Source organism: Bos indicus, chromosome 17 (assembly GCF_029378745.1).
Source record: "Bos indicus isolate NIAB-ARS_2022 breed Sahiwal x Tharparkar chromosome 17, NIAB-ARS_B.indTharparkar_mat_pri_1.0, whole genome shotgun sequence".
NCBI classification, from domain to species: Eukaryota; Metazoa; Chordata; class Mammalia; order Artiodactyla; family Bovidae; genus Bos; species Bos indicus.
In genome coordinates, this window is record NC_091776.1 from 52,790,504 (window position 1) to 52,808,656 (window position 18,153).

The following is an 18,153-nucleotide window of genomic DNA, read 5'->3' on the forward strand; positions in this document are numbered from 1 at the left end:
TAAGTTGTGGTGGTGGAATGAGAAAGATGAAAAGGAATGTGGTTGAATGTCAATTTTCCAAGTGAGGAACATTTTAACTCACATGCTTCTCAAATTTCACTTTTGTAAAATTTGGGAGTTTTAGGAAGCCCTAAAATGTCATTCTTTACCAGGCAATCACATGCCTAATATTCACTTTAAAAGTACAAGTATAGAAGCAGTAAGAAATGAGGCTCATTTTTATGAGTTATGGTTGCTAAGTACCAATTGGATGTGGTTAAGAGGGTTATTATGACTAGTTGCAAATCAAAAATCTTAGTATTTTAAGGTAAAAAATCTTTAAAGAGAAAATATAAGAATTAAACAGCATCTAGTTATACATTAATTCAAACTGATGAACTCTACAGACTCATTCCAGTTTCTCTACCATATTTCCTAAGTAAAGACATTTAGTAAATAACAGAACCTAAAAGGTATAAATTGTTTTTAAAAAATTGTTATTTATTAATTTTTAAGAATGAGAAAGCTACCATGGATTATACCTAAGTGACAGCTGACTTAATGTTATTTAACAACTAAAAAGGAATTTAAAACCATATATTGCCAGATGTTTTTTAAAAATAAGACACTACATACCAAAACTGTATTTGTATTTGAAGTTGCCAGCTTAATCATTGTAAATCTCTTACACATATTATAAAGCTGTTTAAAGTATTCTTTTTGCTAAAAATACTAGATTGTGAAAGTATTTACATAATAAAAGTATATACAGAATGTATGAATTCAACTCAGTCCTTGAACTATATATATATATATATATATATATATATTTTGTGTGTGTGTGTGTGTGTGTGTGCGTGTGTATGTGGCCATGCCATGAGGCTTGTGGGATCTTAGTTCCCTGACAAGGGATTGAACCCAGGCCACAGCTGTGAAAATGCTGAGTCCTAACCACTGGACAGCCACAGAATTCCCCGTGAACAATAGGTTTTAATCAGAGATTAAATAGTTGCATTTTAAATTTCAAGTCAAAGAAAAAGATTCACACATATACACAAGGACAGTTTTAATCCTGCATTTTCCTGCAGTAACATCCACTGTGGCTATAAATGGACTGAAACTGCATTTGCCAATAACTGTGAACATTAAGAATCTTTACATGAAGTCACATGTGTTGATACAAGCACATAGACATCTTCTAGCACCAACAAAATACATACATAACACATATCAAGTGGTCTTAATGGATAAATTTGCTTCATTAGATAATTTTAACTAAACTCACAGTTAATGCAGAATTTCATTTTCTTAATTTACATCTTTATTTATACATTCTTCCTAATGTTTCAATTACTCAAAAACCCACTCATTCATTCAAGATGGTATTCTGCATGGCAACAGACAATGGGTTCTAACTTTCTTAAAGGTGTTGACAGCAACTTAAAATACCACTGAGTCTTCTTTCCAATTTGTAGCACCAGACTTAGGACCTTTATAAAAACAGTTTAAATTCATTTAATATATTCATTAAGATTCATTGTCACTGCTTCTCTTCCGAGAAAAACACATTTCAATTGCTGCTTTCCAGACTATACTGAGCAATGGTGTATATTATTTTCAAATGACTAGCAGAATTTCACTCACATAAATTTACAGCCAGAACAAGAACTCAGGCTCTCTGAATGGTTGTCCACTCAAGATGATGAAAATAATGTATAACATGGATTTGGGTGTCTGACTTCCTACTTACCATTATCAAACACCTTTCCAAGTATTCTTAGAAAGTATTTTAAAATATATGCAAATATCCTACCATATGATATACCATTATTTCTTTAACCATTTCCCAACTGTGCATTTATAATCATTTGTAATTTTTTAAATATTATGAGTAGCACTGTGATGAACACCCTCATCCATAGTTTTAAGCAAGACATTATATCTTTAGGATAATGCCAAAGAAGTGGGTCAAACAGTGCAGATGGTTTTAAGGCTTTTAATATACTTTACCAAATAATCTCCACAACAGCTTAAACAACTGTTACCAACAATATGTTAATATGCCCACAAAGTGAACTTGGTTGGTGACCATGAAGCAAATTCAACCATAGATCCATGAGATACTCAAGCATCTCAAAACTACCACACCAAATAAGCAAGGAGAGTTATTACTGGTGATAAAGCCAAATTCAAATCTTTAAAATATCACTCAGATAAAAAAAAATCATTTTTGATTAAATTGTGATTATTTTAAAATAATCAACAGAAAAGCTTTCCACAGAAAATCTAGTTTTTCCAAAAATAAAGTTAAAAAGAAAGAGAAAAGTCAGTACCAAACGACCAAAATTTTTTATTTGACTAAATTCTATCTCATGCATAAGCATGACAGTCTCTCCTATTTATTAGACTTTGGCAATTAAAAAAAAAAAAACAACACCCAAAAACAAGCAGCCTCGTACAGAACAGTGACAATTCAAAGGGCGAGGGGTAGGCTACAGTTTTACTGTAGGATAAATATATATATTTTTAAAAGGCCTCTCTCCCTTTGGCCACATCAACAATCAGTTCAGATCATTAAATACAGACACATTTTCAAAATCACTTCTTCACTTCTCCAAGATCTTCAATGCTATCATCATCCACCTATAAAACACAAATAATTACATTTCATGAGCTGTGCTTAGCAACTAACATGGAAGCAACGGCTTTAGTAACTTACTTCTATAGATGCGCAGGTTCCAAATACTCACCTCTGGCCATTTTTCCTGAATGACATCAATAATATCATCTGTAAAGTCTCCCTGAATGATGATTTCATCCTCCCCTGTTACTGAGGCACCACAGGAGAATTTCTGAGCAAAAAATCTTTGTGCTTCTTTAAGATCAATTTCTGTTATTTTAAAAAAAGAAACAGTGAGACTATAATTGGAATCATATGTCAAAGATATTTTTCCATTTTGAAATGTAATCTGCATTTTAAATTCATAAAACAGATCATATTAATGGGTTTCATGTTCCTTTCAGAACAGTAATTACAAACTACCCATAGGCAGTCATCTGAACAATGTAATATTTTTAAGATCAGATAAAGCCTCAGTACATAAATATAAGATCATCCATACTATTCCTGATTCATATAGTAAGACCAAAGAAAATCCAGGAACACATGAATTCCAACATTACATATACACTTCCAAGTAAATGAAGTTCTTGTGGTTATCCCTTTTTACAAAGGAAGACACTCCACCACTAACCACCTTCCCTCCCCTGCTACTGTCATCCAGAGGGGACAGGTCATTTTGCAACTGTTTGGCTACTAAGACTGGGAGGCAAAGTGGAGCAGTGCTGGGAGACCTGCTCAGGGAAACCTGTCCAGCCCTCATTCTAGATAACATGTGCACAAGCAGAAATTCTGGAATGGAAAAAGTCAAACCAGTCACCTCTGCAAAAGATTTTTAAAATTTTAAATTTGACTATAGTTAGAAGTCCAAAATCTCATTTTGTATCCTTCTTAGCAAAAAACAGAACTGTAAAATTTTCATGATAATAGATTAAAAAGAGAGAATGAAATGAATTAATGAATAAAATTCACAAATTTTAAACATACTTAAGCTTGAACTCACCAAAAGTTGCAAGGCCACACACTCTTGTTACATATTTCTTCTTTGCTCTGGGAATTTTGGCTATCGTAACCTTTTGTGGTACAGTTTTCTTTTTCTGTTTTATTTGACCCCTTCCACCTTTATTTATTAAGAAACAGTTCAGGATTAGTTGTTTTATCATAAATAGAGAATACTATCTTTAAATATACTGATTTTCAAAAGGTATAAAATATTCATTTCTAAAGTTTCTTTTTCTAATACAAAATTCATAAACACATGCATGAGCATTCATTCAGTCAATACATAGTAAGTAGTATGTGCTGTGCACTGCACTAAGGGCTGAGGACACAAAGACGAAGAGAACAAAAACACAGTCCCTGTCCTCCAGAGGCTCTCAGTCCAGGGCAAGGAGAGAACAGGTTAAATTACAGCAATCTGGTATATACTGAAATAGGATCCATGAACACAGCACTACCATAAGCTCTGCAGAGGAATGGCTACTCTACTTCCAGAGGACAGAAAAAGTTTCCCAGAGAAAGTGGCATCTAAGTGCCTGCAGAATAAGTCCATTTGAAGGGAGAAGGGCTGGTGGAGATATAAAAAAGGAAACAGACAAGAAAGGATGCTGTAATTGAGAACTACGCTTTGTCTTTTGGTGTGTGTAACAGGAAAGTAGGATTTATTGGTTGGCCTAGTAAGGAAAAGACAGTGCCAAGGCTCCCTTGAGTGCAGGGCCCGCCACTTGTCCAGGGGGCCACGGTTAGGGTTGTACTCGACCCCACAACCATCTGGGACAAGCCACTTTTCTGCCTCCATGTTTTCAAACTCATCCACATTAAACTTAGTAAATCCCCAATTCTTGGTGATGTGGATCATCTGGCATCCAGGGAACTTGAGCTTAGCCCTACAGAGTGCTTCAATCACATGCTCCGTATTCTGCAGCTTGGTATGGATGGACATAGCAACTTGACCAATGTGGACCCTGGCCACTGTGTCCTGGGGCTTTCCAAAGGCACTTCACATACCTGTCTGGAGCCTAAACTGGGGTGGTCCCATAGGCAATTGGTCTCCTTAGGGCGGATGCGAGTGTCCACTGGAAAGGGCTGTCTCCTTAGGGCGACTCATATAGGCCACAAGCTGAATACACTACAGAGGAGGTAGTGTACTGTTCACAACCATTGCACACTGAGCCCCCATGGGGAAAAGAGCATGGTTGGCTTAATTGGCTGCAAATACACTTGTCTGAAGGAAGCTTATGATATGTAGGAAAGAAAGCCAGATAGGCAAAGATTATATACCAGTCATTTAAGAACTAGTACGTCAAGCTCTGTTATATTGCAAAGAAAAGAACCCAGCAAACAAGTGACTATGCAGGAGTGAAACCATTGATTTATGGTCTGTCAAGATCATCATACCGTGTGGAGGGTGGGCCTGTGAAGAGCAATGAGAGGCCAGCCACTGGGGAGGCTTCTACATTAGTTCAGGCAGAAATTAATCAAAATCTAAATAAAGCAGTAGCAACAGCAATGGACACTAGGTACAGAATAAACAGAGGAAGGAGACGAAATCACAGAATTCAGAACGGATTGAAAGGGGCAAAAAGAAAGAAGCCAAGATGGGTCTCAAGTTTTTGGCTCAAATGATTGGATAAACTGTGCTGTCATTAATCAAAGTGAACAAAACAAAAGATGCAGATTCGGGACTTAAGTGAAGTGCTGTGTTTGAAGTGCCTATGGGACTATGCACATTTCTAGTCTAGAGACATGATCCAGGACTAGATTTGGGAGTTCTAAGCGCAGAGTGGGGGCAAAAGTTAAGGATGCAGAAGAATCATCCAGGGAGGATATGCAGAATGAGAAAGTAAGTGCACAGTCCTGGGAAACACCATTTTTTAAAGGGACAGAAGGGAGAAGTCTGCACAGAAGCCTGAGGAGAAAGGCAAGCAGAATGAGGGAGCAAGCACAACACTTCAGAAAGGAGTATTCAGACGCTCTATCACCACTGAGCAACCACCCAGCCATTTGTGACCCTTGTCAGAGGAGTTTCAATGGCATCAAAGTCAAGTAAGGATGGACTGAGGAGTGAAGGCTCAATGACTGAACTGAAAGGAGGATAGCTGAGTCTAGTCTTAGCAAGAAGTCTAGCTAAGAAGGGAATGGGAAGGAGAATATGGCAAAGAGAGACACGAGTTCTTGGGGGAATGTTTTTTGTTTTAATGAGAAGTCCTAGAAAATATTTATAAGCTGATTTTAGTCATGGGAGAATTAATTCAGGAAGAAGAAACAGGCAGGGATAGGATACAAGGCACGAGAAATTCATTTTAGGAGGAGGAGAGGTAGACAAGTATATTCATCAGTTGTGAAAAGAAAAATTCAACTGAGCTGCCAGTAATAAGGAGAGAACAAAATCTTTTATAAATGTCCTCACTCTAATTAAATAGAATACATAAGATATTTTTATAAGGTAACAAAGTTTTTAAGTCATAAACAAGCCGGCTGGCTTTTTTTATGTATATACATGGCAAATGAAGCATGTTTCCTTGGGTCCAATTTACTGATAGAGACCAAATCATAGGAAACCCAGTCATCCTGAGAACGATCCTGTACCCCTCTGTATGGTATTCACATAGAAGGCAGTAACAGGAAGATGTTACTCAGTTTGGGAATGCTTTCATTTCTTATTTCTTCTAGTGGTTGTTGTTGTATAGTTGCTAAGTCGTGTCCAACTCTTTTGCAACCCCACGGACTGTAGCCCGCCAGGCTCTTCTGTCCATGGGATTTCCCAGGCAAGAATACTGGGATGGGTTGCAATTTCCTTCTCAAGGGGATCTTCTCGACCCAGGGATTGACCCCACATCCCCTGCGTCGGCAGGCAGATTCTGAGCTTTCTGGGCAGCCCTCTTCTAGCAGTATGTTTGTATAAGTCAAATCATGCCTCACCTCTCTTTTGTTTTTTCTTCTCCTCCTCTTCCCCTGCTGTTCCTTGACCCTCACTAATTCCAGCTTCTTGTTTGGGTGAATTTTCTAGATGTAAAAACAAAACCCTTAAAAGCACTGACATCACTTCATGCTAACATTAAGAAATTACCCCTGAGAAACCTCATACACAAATAAGGTATTTTTTTAATTTATTTTTTAATTGAAGGATAATACCTTTACAGACAAATAAGGTATTTTACCAACAAATGAGTGTAACATTTATAAAGTCAATGATTGTATTCCTGGACTCCTATCAGGCCTGATTCTGAAGTCATTATGGTTTAAGTGTATGGTGACATAAGCCACATTAAAGTAGCATAAAACCCTTAAGACTCCACAGGAGTGTTTAGCATCAAGCATACTGATTCTCTTAACAGAAAGCCTGGTCCTGAATATGAAGATACGTCCTAGGCAAGTCAGGGCCCACCAGGTAGACTGACTGTTACAACAGATTTGAGGGTGCTTATCCAATCACAGACGGACCATGTTGTCTCAGGGGTTGTGCCTCATGGAAAACTATCTGAAAATCAAAGCAGCAAATAGCAGGGTAACACTGGGTATACTTCGATAGCCCTGTTTCTGGCCCAGGGTTTCCCTTCTTCTGCTACTGCCTTCATTTTTACCAGTGTTGTACGAAAAGCTATCAATTTGCTAATTGAGGAAATCTGTCCTTCTGCAGTTTTCCTTACCTTTGGCTACAGCAACTCCATTCTAGTTGCTTTGGTCAGAAGTCCAGCTGGCTCTGTGGCTTTTCCTCACATCCCACATGCAACACATCAGGAAACCCTGTCAGCTCTACCTTCAAAACATGTCCAGAATCTGACCACTTCTCACCACCCCACTGCTACCATCCTGGACTAGGTGGTCATCCTCCTGACCCGATCACTGCAAGAGCCACCTACTTGATCTCCCTGCTTTGCTGCCTATGCCTCTCTTCAGTCTTTTTTTTTTTTAGCCATGCCACGCAGCATGTGGGATCTTAGTTCTTTGACCAGGGATTGAATCCGAGTCCCCTACATTCCTGCTCTGGAAGCCCAGTCTTAACCACTGGACCACCAGGGAAGTCTCTCTTTAGTCTATTTTCAACATAGCAGCCAAAGATGCTGTTGAAACAAAAGTCACACCTTATCATCACTCTTCTGCCCAAACTGCTCCAAAGGCTTCTCATCTCACTCAGAAAAGCCGAGACTCGCTCTTTAAGACATAGTCCTTTGTTACTTCTCTGACTTCATCTCCTACCTGCCCCTGACCACCCTCCCACCAAAAAAACACAAAAAACCAAAGGCCTCCTTGTTGTTTTCTAAATATGCTGTATGTGCTAAGTGGGTGTGCTATCTGCCTGGAAAATTCTTCACCCAGATATTCAAAGAACTCTCTCCCTCACTTATTTTAGGTCTTTGTTCAAATGCCATCTTTTATCTTTCAAGATTTCAAATTCTCTCCCCCAAAATTCTTATCTTTCTATTCCCTGATTATCATAATTTAATGTATTTATTTCATTTGTCTTGTTTTACTTATTTTGTCTCTCCCCCTATAATTTCCAAAGAACAGGTCTTTTGTTTACTGCTTTATTCTCAGCATCTAAGAGTGTGTAGCATATAGCAGGCATACAAGAAATAATTTGTTAAGCGAATGAGTGAAAATATATGTCCCTAAATCATTTACTCTTCATTATATAAGAAAGTTGATATTTTGACCTATCCTATCCAGATTAGACTCATGAAGTGGTCCGCGATTTTATGTAAGAAATCTTAATTAACCGAAGACCTTAAAACAGTTTTAAAGTCAATAGACATAGATATATAGAGTGATACAATTCTGTTCCTACTAGAGGACTTTTGTATCTTTAAAATAATGCCCTACATGCATCTGTTTCAGGTGTACAGGCTTTTATGAAAGAAAAAAAAATGTTCATACCTACAGTAAGTTTTGCAAACTCATTTGGAAAATTCTTCTCTAACCATTGTCTACATTTAGCAACATCAGGCATATATTCACAGTACTGGAGGGGGGAAAAGAACAAACTGAGTCACAACAGTATATTTTTAATCATTTTAATTAAAAAATCATTCCCTGTGCCTGCTATTTATAGAATGATAAAATCAACTACTCCCACCTAATGTCTCATCCACAGAAAATCTGTATTCAATCAGGAAATGTCCCATAAGAAATTAAAAATTAAAACACACCTCCTCACTGTAGCAATTTATTTCCTCTCCAACAAACAGAAGGGCAATTAGAAAAAGGAGGAAACAGACAAAAATAACCACAAGCATTTCTTGCTTCGGGCATATAGGCGTCTCATTTGTATGATCTGCCCACAGAGCCTGACTTAGAAGCTTATCAACAGAAAGCCTTACACATAATTTATGCTTTCTCTTCTCTGTTTGGATGTTAAACTTTGACTTTAAGGTTACTCTTGTTTTATTGGCTGACCATGAGTTCTGTGCAAAAATCCAAACTATGTATAGCCAAGTGCAAAAGATGCACACATATGACTCAAAGTCTAAAAAAAACAATCTGTAGGACCATAAAATCATTCTAAACCGAAGTTCTCTATAAAAGGTTGAAACTCTGCCAGCAAATGACAGAAAATGAAAAATAACAAAATGAAGTTCCCAAGCTAGCTATAAAATCAGTGACCTCAAGTTAAAAAAGAAAAAAAGAATTTGAAAAGAACTTACCTCTGTTGGTAATGAACAGACTGGGGAGATGGAGAGAAAAGATTTGAAAATATAAATAAATAAGTACACACACACAGGACTTATTTTTAATTTGACAAAATGCTTCATTTCTATTTTTCCCTATAACTTGTCTATACCACTTTTCAAATACTACCCCCATCATGTGCTTTTTTTGAGGTTAATGCCACATGGTTAATAGAGATACTATCTTGATTTCTTTTTTTGATCTAAAGAACAATGTCTCCTTCAGTTGCTAAAACATCAAACTATACTATCTGGCATGTCTTACGGTTTTACCACAACCACTTCAATGGGTTGGAAACTAAGCTAGGATGGGAACAATTACCCATGCAACAAAGCTTAAATGGAGCTGGTTATTTCTTTTGATAACTTCACTAAAACAGCCGCTAATTTTCGTTCATACGAACACATTTACAGACTTCAGTAGCACTTCTGCTACCATTTCTTTGCAATACAGTTTTCCTCTCCTTTTCACGTTATGCTATACAAGATCATGAAACTCAATTTCCTTCCTTCAAAGACAGGTTGGTTCAGTCTTGTCACTAGAAGCCTGCAAAGGCTAAGGGATTAAAAAAGACTCAAAGTTTCTCAGTTTTAACTATGACTCTATTACTGGGTCAACTGTTTAATTTTTAAGGTGAGGAATGGACTGGTACAGTGGGCCCAACACCTTGAGGCTTGTGAGGGAGAGGACGGGTGGTACACCATTACTAGTAACAGCAATTACCATCTACTGGGCACATGTTTCATCATCACAACCCGATAAGTAAGAATTACCATGTTTATTATGATTGACAAAAATGAGACTTAGAACAAGTAATTCGTTTGCATTTGGTTAGAACAAGATTTGAACCCTGGTCTGTTTCTGAAGCTCATGCTCGTTTACTTAATTAAACCACAGAACCTATCAAGGCAATGCAGCAGTGTACCAGCCCATTATCGGTCTTTTATAGATGAAGCCCTGAAATAGGTTAAATAGCTCATCCAATGACAAAGGTGGTAATGTGGCAGAAACTATTCGATAAAATGCACCATCTATTTCAGTTTAGAGTTTCCTACTAAAGCTCTGTCTGCTTAACCAGAGCTCTCTGATCTTCACAGTTCAAGTTCAATCACTAGAAGGAACAGATATTCAGCCACACTTTCAGGATATAATTACAGGTTAAATACCATTACTGCAAACCCTAAAACCATAAAACTTTGTACACCATTTCAAATAATATTCAGTTCAGCAAAATTCTAATATGATGAAAAAAGTTGGACAAATCTTCCAAGTTCCATATTATTTGAGTCAATTTTCCTCCACAGATGATTTACTATTTGTAAACTATAGCTCTTCAATGAAAATAATGAGCAGTCACCAGCTTTATATCACTAACAACCTGACCTTATGTACCTGCTGATGAGATACGAAGAACAAAGTCCATCATCCATGAAACCTTCTGCTATGGCCTTCATGTTTGTGTCCCCTCAAAATTCACAATGTGGTGCTATTAGGAGATGGGGCCTTTGGAAGCATTATTTTATTTATTCTTTTCAACAGCCTGCTGAGGTAGGCTCTGTTATCCATTTTCTGGATGAGGAACTGGTCAAGGTCACTGGCCTGGCTTGGCCAATCCTGGCTAAACCAGGATTCAAACTCAGACTGACTTCAGATTCTGAAGTCTCAGTCCTGCAGACAAATGTCTCCCTGGAAATGACCCCATCCACATACCCTTGTTTCTCACTATATTTCAACCAGCATTCTGCACCAATTAGCTCCTTTTTCCCCCCTACCCTAAAATACCACATTAAACCTTGCCCCCATACTGTTTTTGTGAATTCCTCCACCTTTCCTTGCAAATTCTACCTATTACGTAAGGTTTCTCACTTCACTTTCCCAGCTTCCCTTCAAACAAAGATCCCTCCTTTTCCTAAAATCCTAATTCATAGCTCTGGTCTTTTTAATTTAGCATTGAATATTACCTAAGTCCTTCTCCTACAACCAGACCTTAAACTCCTTGATGAAAAGGTAATCTTGTCTCCATCCTAGTGCCTGGAGTATCAATACAAACTAGGGAAATAAAAATAAACCTTTCTCAAAAAGGTTAGGGACCTCTGGTGACTACTGGTGAAATATCACTGGGTTAGATGCATACTTAGTGTGGTTATTCAAAGCCATCTCTGGAGTGACATAAGCAATTGAAGAGGATAGCTTTCACATACTTATTTCATTAATTCTTTCTTCTTTTCACTTTTATAGGGATGTATCCCATAATTATGGCATGTCAATCTTAACAAATTTTTCTTTCTCAGTGGAACCTAAAATAATGGTGCCTCTTATAACATATGGAGACTTAGATTCAATGAATTAGGATACAAAGAACAGTAACTCGTAACTACATCTGACAAGCAAGGATGAATAAACTAAACCAGTATACTTTTTTAATAAGAGCACTTACTGTATCATGTTCTTGAATTCATTGCTGAACCAGCTTTATAGGAATTATCTGACTTCAGATGTAATCACCATCTTTATTTTACAGACCTTAAGAAACAGATCTCTAACCCTTAGTGAAATCAGGTAACTTGCCCAAGGTCACAGAGCTAGAATAAAGCAGGAGCAGCTGGTAATGCCCAAGGTAAGGATGCAAACCCTGGTCCATGATGCCAAAGTCAACCTTACATAAAGTTCCCCTGCCTACTCTCTGGGATATTTTATACTCATTTTATTTTCTTAATCAAAGATAGTAAATAAATGATGAGTCGATACAATTTTTCAACTCAGTGACAACACCTCTCCTTTTATAGTAAATTCCAGAAGAAATCTCTATTACATTCACAGAAGGTAAGGTCCACAAGAACAATGACTTCTCCTAACTTATTCATTATTCAGTTTCCAGCACACAAAACAGTTAGGCACATAGTAAGTGGCCAAAAATATTTACTAAAAAAGATAATATTTACTTGCCCTTTACTTTACTGTCGTTATGTCTTCAAATTTTTCTGAACCTTTCCAAGATGCTAGGAAAATTAGTTATTTCCAATTAACAAATATTTCTGAATTGAAAATGAGGAAACACAATCAAAGGGAAAAAAAACCCTGATCCACATTTTATTAATCAGACCAAGGACACTTTCCCACAACTGTCCTACTGCCCATCATTCCAGCCTCATCATCTTCCACTTATTATTACACTATTTCTACACTACACACTACACTCATACAAAACTCCTTATTTCTCCACAGACAAGCTTTCCTTACACAACTATTCACTTGATCTAGAATGCACTTTCCCACTCCCTCATCCAGTCATCCCTTAAGAGTCAATTATCTTACAAGAAGCCCAATTTTAACAGCCAGACTGGAAAGTTACTTTGGGCTGGAATAATCTATTTACACATGTCTGTTCCAAGTGGACTGAAAATTTCTCCAGGCCAAGTAGCAAGACCCACATCCCACAGGTTGGGAAAATCTGTTCATCCATGCCTCCTCTTCCCCAATTCCCAAGTAAAGATTCACCAAATGACAAAGATGAAAAAATTACTTGGACCAAATGTGAAGCCACTGATCATAATGTATAAAAATACGGTGAGTGAAAGCCATTTTCTGCCTTCCAACACTTACCTCCACAGTAAAGGACTCGAAGTGGGTAATCTGCATCTAACTTGGTGTTGCCCCTCTGGTCTCCTCTGCAATCATGCCCACCGGATTCAGAAATGTCAGCAGCCATTTCAAAACCTGTCAGAAAAGAAAGTAACACAGCTTTACTATTTGAGACCAAGGCCCTGAGAGAAACACTGTTCAGGTGTAGCCTTGTCTTCCACTAGAAATCCCCCCACCCCAAATCTGTTTTAATTCTCTGCTGAATGAAAGGTAAGAAGCTGGATTCATAAAATATGAGTAATTCTGGGCACACCATTTTCCAGGTCTACAGGAAAGCGAGCGACAACACTGAGATTCATAGCAAATGGACCATGACAACGCAGCGGAGGGGGGCGGGGGGCACCGGTGGAAGAAGCAGCAATGGGAAAAAAAGGATGGGGATAGTGACCTCGGTGGAGACAAGGCAAAAGGTTTGGGGGTGATTCGGAAGGGATGCAAAGTACAACAACAGAGAAAGGCCAAGAAGCAGCTGAAGAGGCTGGAAAAACCTACGAAGAGGGGGTGAAGAAGAGGTGAGTCGCCGGAGGCGCCCAGAGTGCCGGGTGTGGGGGCGGCTGGATGCCAAGAAAGGGACGCTTTAGAGTCGGGAGAGGGGATGGAAGTGAGAGAGGGCGGGGAGACCAGAGTCTGAGGAGATAGAATACGGGCGAAAGGACCAGAAAGGAGCAGAATGTAAGCGGACTAAGGCGACAAGAGCAGTCAGGTGTGAGGGCGCGACCTGAAGCGAAGGGGGCAACCCCGGGGACACCAGAGCGGCCCATGTGGGCGGGGGTGTGGAGACGCCCGGCCCGGCCCCCTTCCGCCGGACAGCACCTCAGCTTCCCCACGCTCTCTACAAGCTTCTCCGAGACGGGAGAGGCACGAGGGGTTATTACCCAGGCGGTCGCACAGCCTCCGCCGCCTCCGCTCCCGCCACTACCGCCAGCTGAAGCGACACATGCGATTCCTCTTCCCCAGCCAGAGCCGCCCGAGAGCGCGTCTACCAGCGGCGGTCCCGCGAGACAATAAGCCTTTATCGCGAGATTCAGTGGCCGCCGGGCGGCTGTCGCGAGAAGCCTGAAGGCTGGGGCGGGGAGGAATTGGAGAGCATGCGCATTTCGCTCAGGGGCGGGGCCAAGCAGCCTAGAGGCTGACAGCCAGTAGGCGGTGCTCGTTACCTGTGGGAGAGGGTGGGTGGTCCGCGGTCGCGGCGCGGAAGGGGGCGCTCTTTGGAAAGCGAAGACTGTTTACTGCTTACTCCTTCCTGCTTACTGCTGAGGCGGGGACGTGGCCGTGGCCCTGGGGTCTGGAGTGCATCCTTCAGTCCTGACTGACGTCCAGCCTATTGGATGTCATTCCTCCGCGGGGAGATTGCAACTGGAAAAAGCGTTTGGTTTAATTTCAACACCCTACCCTATATTGGCGGAATTCTTTTTAAAAAGACAGTGTCAATGCTATTCCATTTTTCTCATTGCACTGCAATCTCACCAACCTAACAACTATTTTCACAGCTTCCTGGTGTTTACTGATCCTTATATGTGTTTTAAATTGGAATTAAACTCTCCACGTCACTGTAGACTAAAAAATTATTCACAACCTCAAGATTGAGAGTTAGGTTTTACTTGGCTGGAATTTTAGGGCTTCAAGCCTAGGAGGCAGCATCTCAAATTAACCCTGAGAGAACTGTTCTGGGGAGGGCAGAAGCCAGGATATATAGGTATTTTGCAGCAAGGAGCAGGTAGTCTGAAAATCAAAAGATTATTGTTAATTAAAGAAAATCAGGTATGTCAAGTAAAGAAATTAAGTGATTTTTCTGTGTATGAGCAGATGCAGTAGTCTGCTGCTGCTAAGTCGCTTCAGTCGTGTCCGACTCTGTGCGACCCCAGAGATGGAAGCCCACCAGGCTTCCCTGTCCCTGGGATTCTCCAGGCAAGAATACTGGAGTGGGTTGCCATTTCCTTCTCCAGTGAATGAAAGTGAAAAGTGAAAGTGAAATCGCTCAGTCGTGTCCGACCCTCAGTGGCACCATGGACTGCAGCCTACCAGGCTCCTCTGTCCATGGATTTTCCAGGCAAGAGTACTGGAGTGGGGTGCCATTGCCTTCTCTGGCAGTAGTCTGGACTTACTGAAATCTTTCCTTTAATATACACCTCAGCTACCTGGGGCCAATATCCTGTGTTTTCCCATCCTGAGTTTCCTCAGGGCTCGTTGTAGGGAGTAGCTGTAGTCTGATGACTGCTAGATGGCAGGTATTTTTTTCCTTCCCGAGTTCCCTCAGGGTTCACCAGCTCACAGTTTGGTGGTGGTGATGACTGTGACATGCTTTGTTTACTGATACTGCAGGAAATAGTCCATTTCTCATCAGGTTTTCACATACGGTATGTCTTGGCTTTGCTTCCATCTAGTTGTTTCATTTTGGGAAAAACCCTTCATATCCATCTTCACCCTGAGTCCTATTTAGGAAATGGGAATAACACTACAACAGTTGAAGAGATGTGGGTTAGGGAAATGGAGACCAAAAGTGCTATGTAGATGTTGGAGGTGGTTCTGTTCTATTTTGCCGTTTCCTCCACTCACATCTGTCTCATTCTCCCCTTTCCCTACAACTTCATTTGCCACCACCAGTACCACCCTTAAATTGTCTGCTCGGAACTTTGTGTGTATGAAGCCATCTAGCATAATCTTTTGCACCAGAGACTATAACCTCTACTCTGATATCTTTCTTATATAAACGAGTGGTTTCCCCCTCTCGTGAAAGAGCATCAATTCTAAAAGATATTAAAGATCTTGTTTCTAAGCCTATTTGATTCCAATAATAAAAGGTTCCATTTATTGACACTTAACATGCCAAGAACCTGTTCATTTGGAGATCGAGTCCAGGTGACTTCATTTCATAAAACTTGGGTTCTTACTATGTGCCAGGGGCTTCCTAGGTAGCACAGTGGTAAAGAAGCCACCTGCCAATGCAGGAGATAAAACAGACGCGGGTTCAATCCCTGGGTCGGGAAGATCCCCTGGAGTAGGAAATGGCAATCGGCTCCAGTATACTTGTCTGGAAGATTCCATGGACAGAGGAGACTGGCAGGTTATAGTCCATGGGGGTCTCAAAGAGTCAGACACGACTGATAACTGAGAACGCCCTATGTGCTACATGCTGGGGAAACAGTGAACAAGAGACAAAGTCCCTAATCTTATTGAGCTTAACAGTCTTAGAATTACAAAATCCTTACAATGTAGTGACTGTCTCTAATTTCCAAATAGAGGGTAAAATCAAAGCTCAAAGATGGGAATGCATCGTTTACCTATGCTTAAGACACAGCTAGTAGCATGTTAATGATCTTAAGACATACATATGTTTACATTTTCACGTCTCTCGTATCAAGATGTATTGCATGGAATGGAGTCTTCGCGTTGTTGTTTTAGTTGCTAAGTCATGTCAGACTCTTTGTGACCCCATGAACTGTAGCCTGCCAGACTCCTCTGTCTATGGGATTTCACTGTGGCATATTTTAATTTGGCAGTATTTTTCCTTTCTTAGTGATGCATAAACTATGGTGCATCTTGCAGTCAGTGGCATCTTAGACATGAGGAAATATGGATAAGTGGTCAGTCCTGTGTAGTAGACCTAATGTCTTCAGTTCCATTCCTCACACTTTTCCTGCTCTGCTTTGTAGAGAAGGGGGTGTTGACTCCTATGACTGAATTCCCAAGCTTTCTTTTTCCTGAGCTACCAGCTAGTTCAGTCAATGGGAGGCAGTAATGAGACCATGCCATCTTCTTGGGCACATCTCTAGCAGTAGCGAGTGGGTTCTCCCCCTGCATAATTTAGGCATCTCAGCTTCTGGGCTCCTGTGACATCACTCCTTCCCTAGATCTAGTCTCTAGCCTGCCAGTGGTGATTGACGGCTTCTTGCTGCTGATTTCTGAGTGGCTTTACCATCTCTGTTTAGCTTTTAAAGCCCTGAATGAAATTCCTCTCTGCTTTAAATACTTAGATAGTATTTAAATACTGTTCTCTAGGTGAACTCTGCCTGACATTGCTGGCATTCAAACCCAGAGCTGTACTTCCTCACGCACTCATCACAACCTGTCAGCATTCAAGTAATAAAAGGAGGAACAACCTATTAAATAAAGAAACAACAAAAAAAAAGAAACAGCACAGTGGTTTCTCACCAGGAAGCCACAGACTCTGAGAGGCAGGGGAATTATTGCAAAGAATACAGGAATCCAGCTGAAAACTAAACATTGTCAGGAAATTGACTAAATATCTTTCAGCCTTAAGTATTACTATTTTTCTAGTGTAAGTTATAGTTTTCTTCCAATGAAAGTCCAAAGGTTGAATCTGATGGGCTTGTTTCCAATTGCATCCATTCCTAAATCAATCACCATAACTAGTCAAGCTCTGAGTCAAGTGTCCATTTTTGGAACTGTGTTTGGAATGCGGAAACAGGTTCAGTTCAGTTCAGTCGCTCAGTCGTATCCAACTCTTTGCAACTCCATGAATTGCAGCATGCTAGGCCTCCCTGTCCATCACCAACTCTCGGTGTTCACTCAGACTCACGTCCATCAAGTCAGTGATGCCATCCAGCCATCTCATCCTGTCGTCCCCTTCTCCTCCTGCCCCCAATCCCTCCCAGCATCAGAGTCTTTTCCAATGAGTCAACTCTTTGCATGACGTGGCCAAAGTATTGGAGTTTCAGATTCAGAATCAGTCCTTCCAAAGAAATCCCAGGGCTGATCTCCTTTAGAAGGGACTGGTTGGATCTCCTAGCAGTCCAAGGGACTCTCAAGAGCCTTCTCCAACACCACAGTTCAAAAGCATCAATTCTTCGGCATTCAGCCTTCTTCACAGTCCAACTCTCATCCATACATGACCACAGGAAAAACCATAGCCTTGACTAGACGAACCTTTGTTGGCAAAGTAATGTCTCTGCTTTTGAATATGCTATCTAGGTTGGTTATAACTTTCCTTCCAAGGAGTAAGTGTCTTTTAATTTCATGGCTGAAATCACCATCTGCAGTGATTTTAGAGCCCCCCAAAATAAAGTCTGACACTGTTTCCACTGTTTCCCCATCTATTTCCCATGAAGTCATGGGATCAGATGCCATGACCTTAGTTTTCTGAATGTTGAGCTTTAAGCCAACTTTTTCACTTTCCTCTTTCACTTTCAACGAGAGGCTTTTTAGTTCTTCTTCACTTTCTGCCATAAGGGTGGTGTCATCTGCATATCTGAGGTGATTGATATTTCTCCTGGCAATCTTGA

At 40.2% G+C, this 18,153-nt stretch overlaps 1 protein-coding gene and 1 non-coding gene across 2 annotated transcripts; both read right to left on the minus strand.

Annotated features, from left to right (window-relative positions):
• Nucleotides 1-1,030: 1,030 nt before the first annotated feature.
• Nucleotides 1,031-13,940, minus strand: DENR (density regulated re-initiation and release factor). The gene is made up of 8 exons (XM_019955121.2): nt 13,786-13,940; nt 12,872-12,985; nt 9,244-9,263; nt 8,477-8,561; nt 6,521-6,604; nt 3,603-3,719; nt 2,730-2,869; nt 1,031-2,622 (listed from the first exon to the last, which is right to left on the minus strand). Exons 2-8 carry the CDS (start codon nt 12,975-12,977, stop codon nt 2,578-2,580), a joined length of 597 nt encoding a protein of 198 aa, XP_019810680.2. The 5' UTR covers nt 12,978-12,985; nt 13,786-13,940; the 3' UTR covers nt 1,031-2,577.
• Nucleotides 4,683-4,813, minus strand: LOC139176910 (small nucleolar RNA SNORA70). The gene has a single exon (XR_011561377.1). It is a non-coding gene; the product is annotated as a small nucleolar RNA SNORA70 (small nucleolar RNA).
• Nucleotides 13,941-18,153: the final 4,213 nt, after the last annotated feature.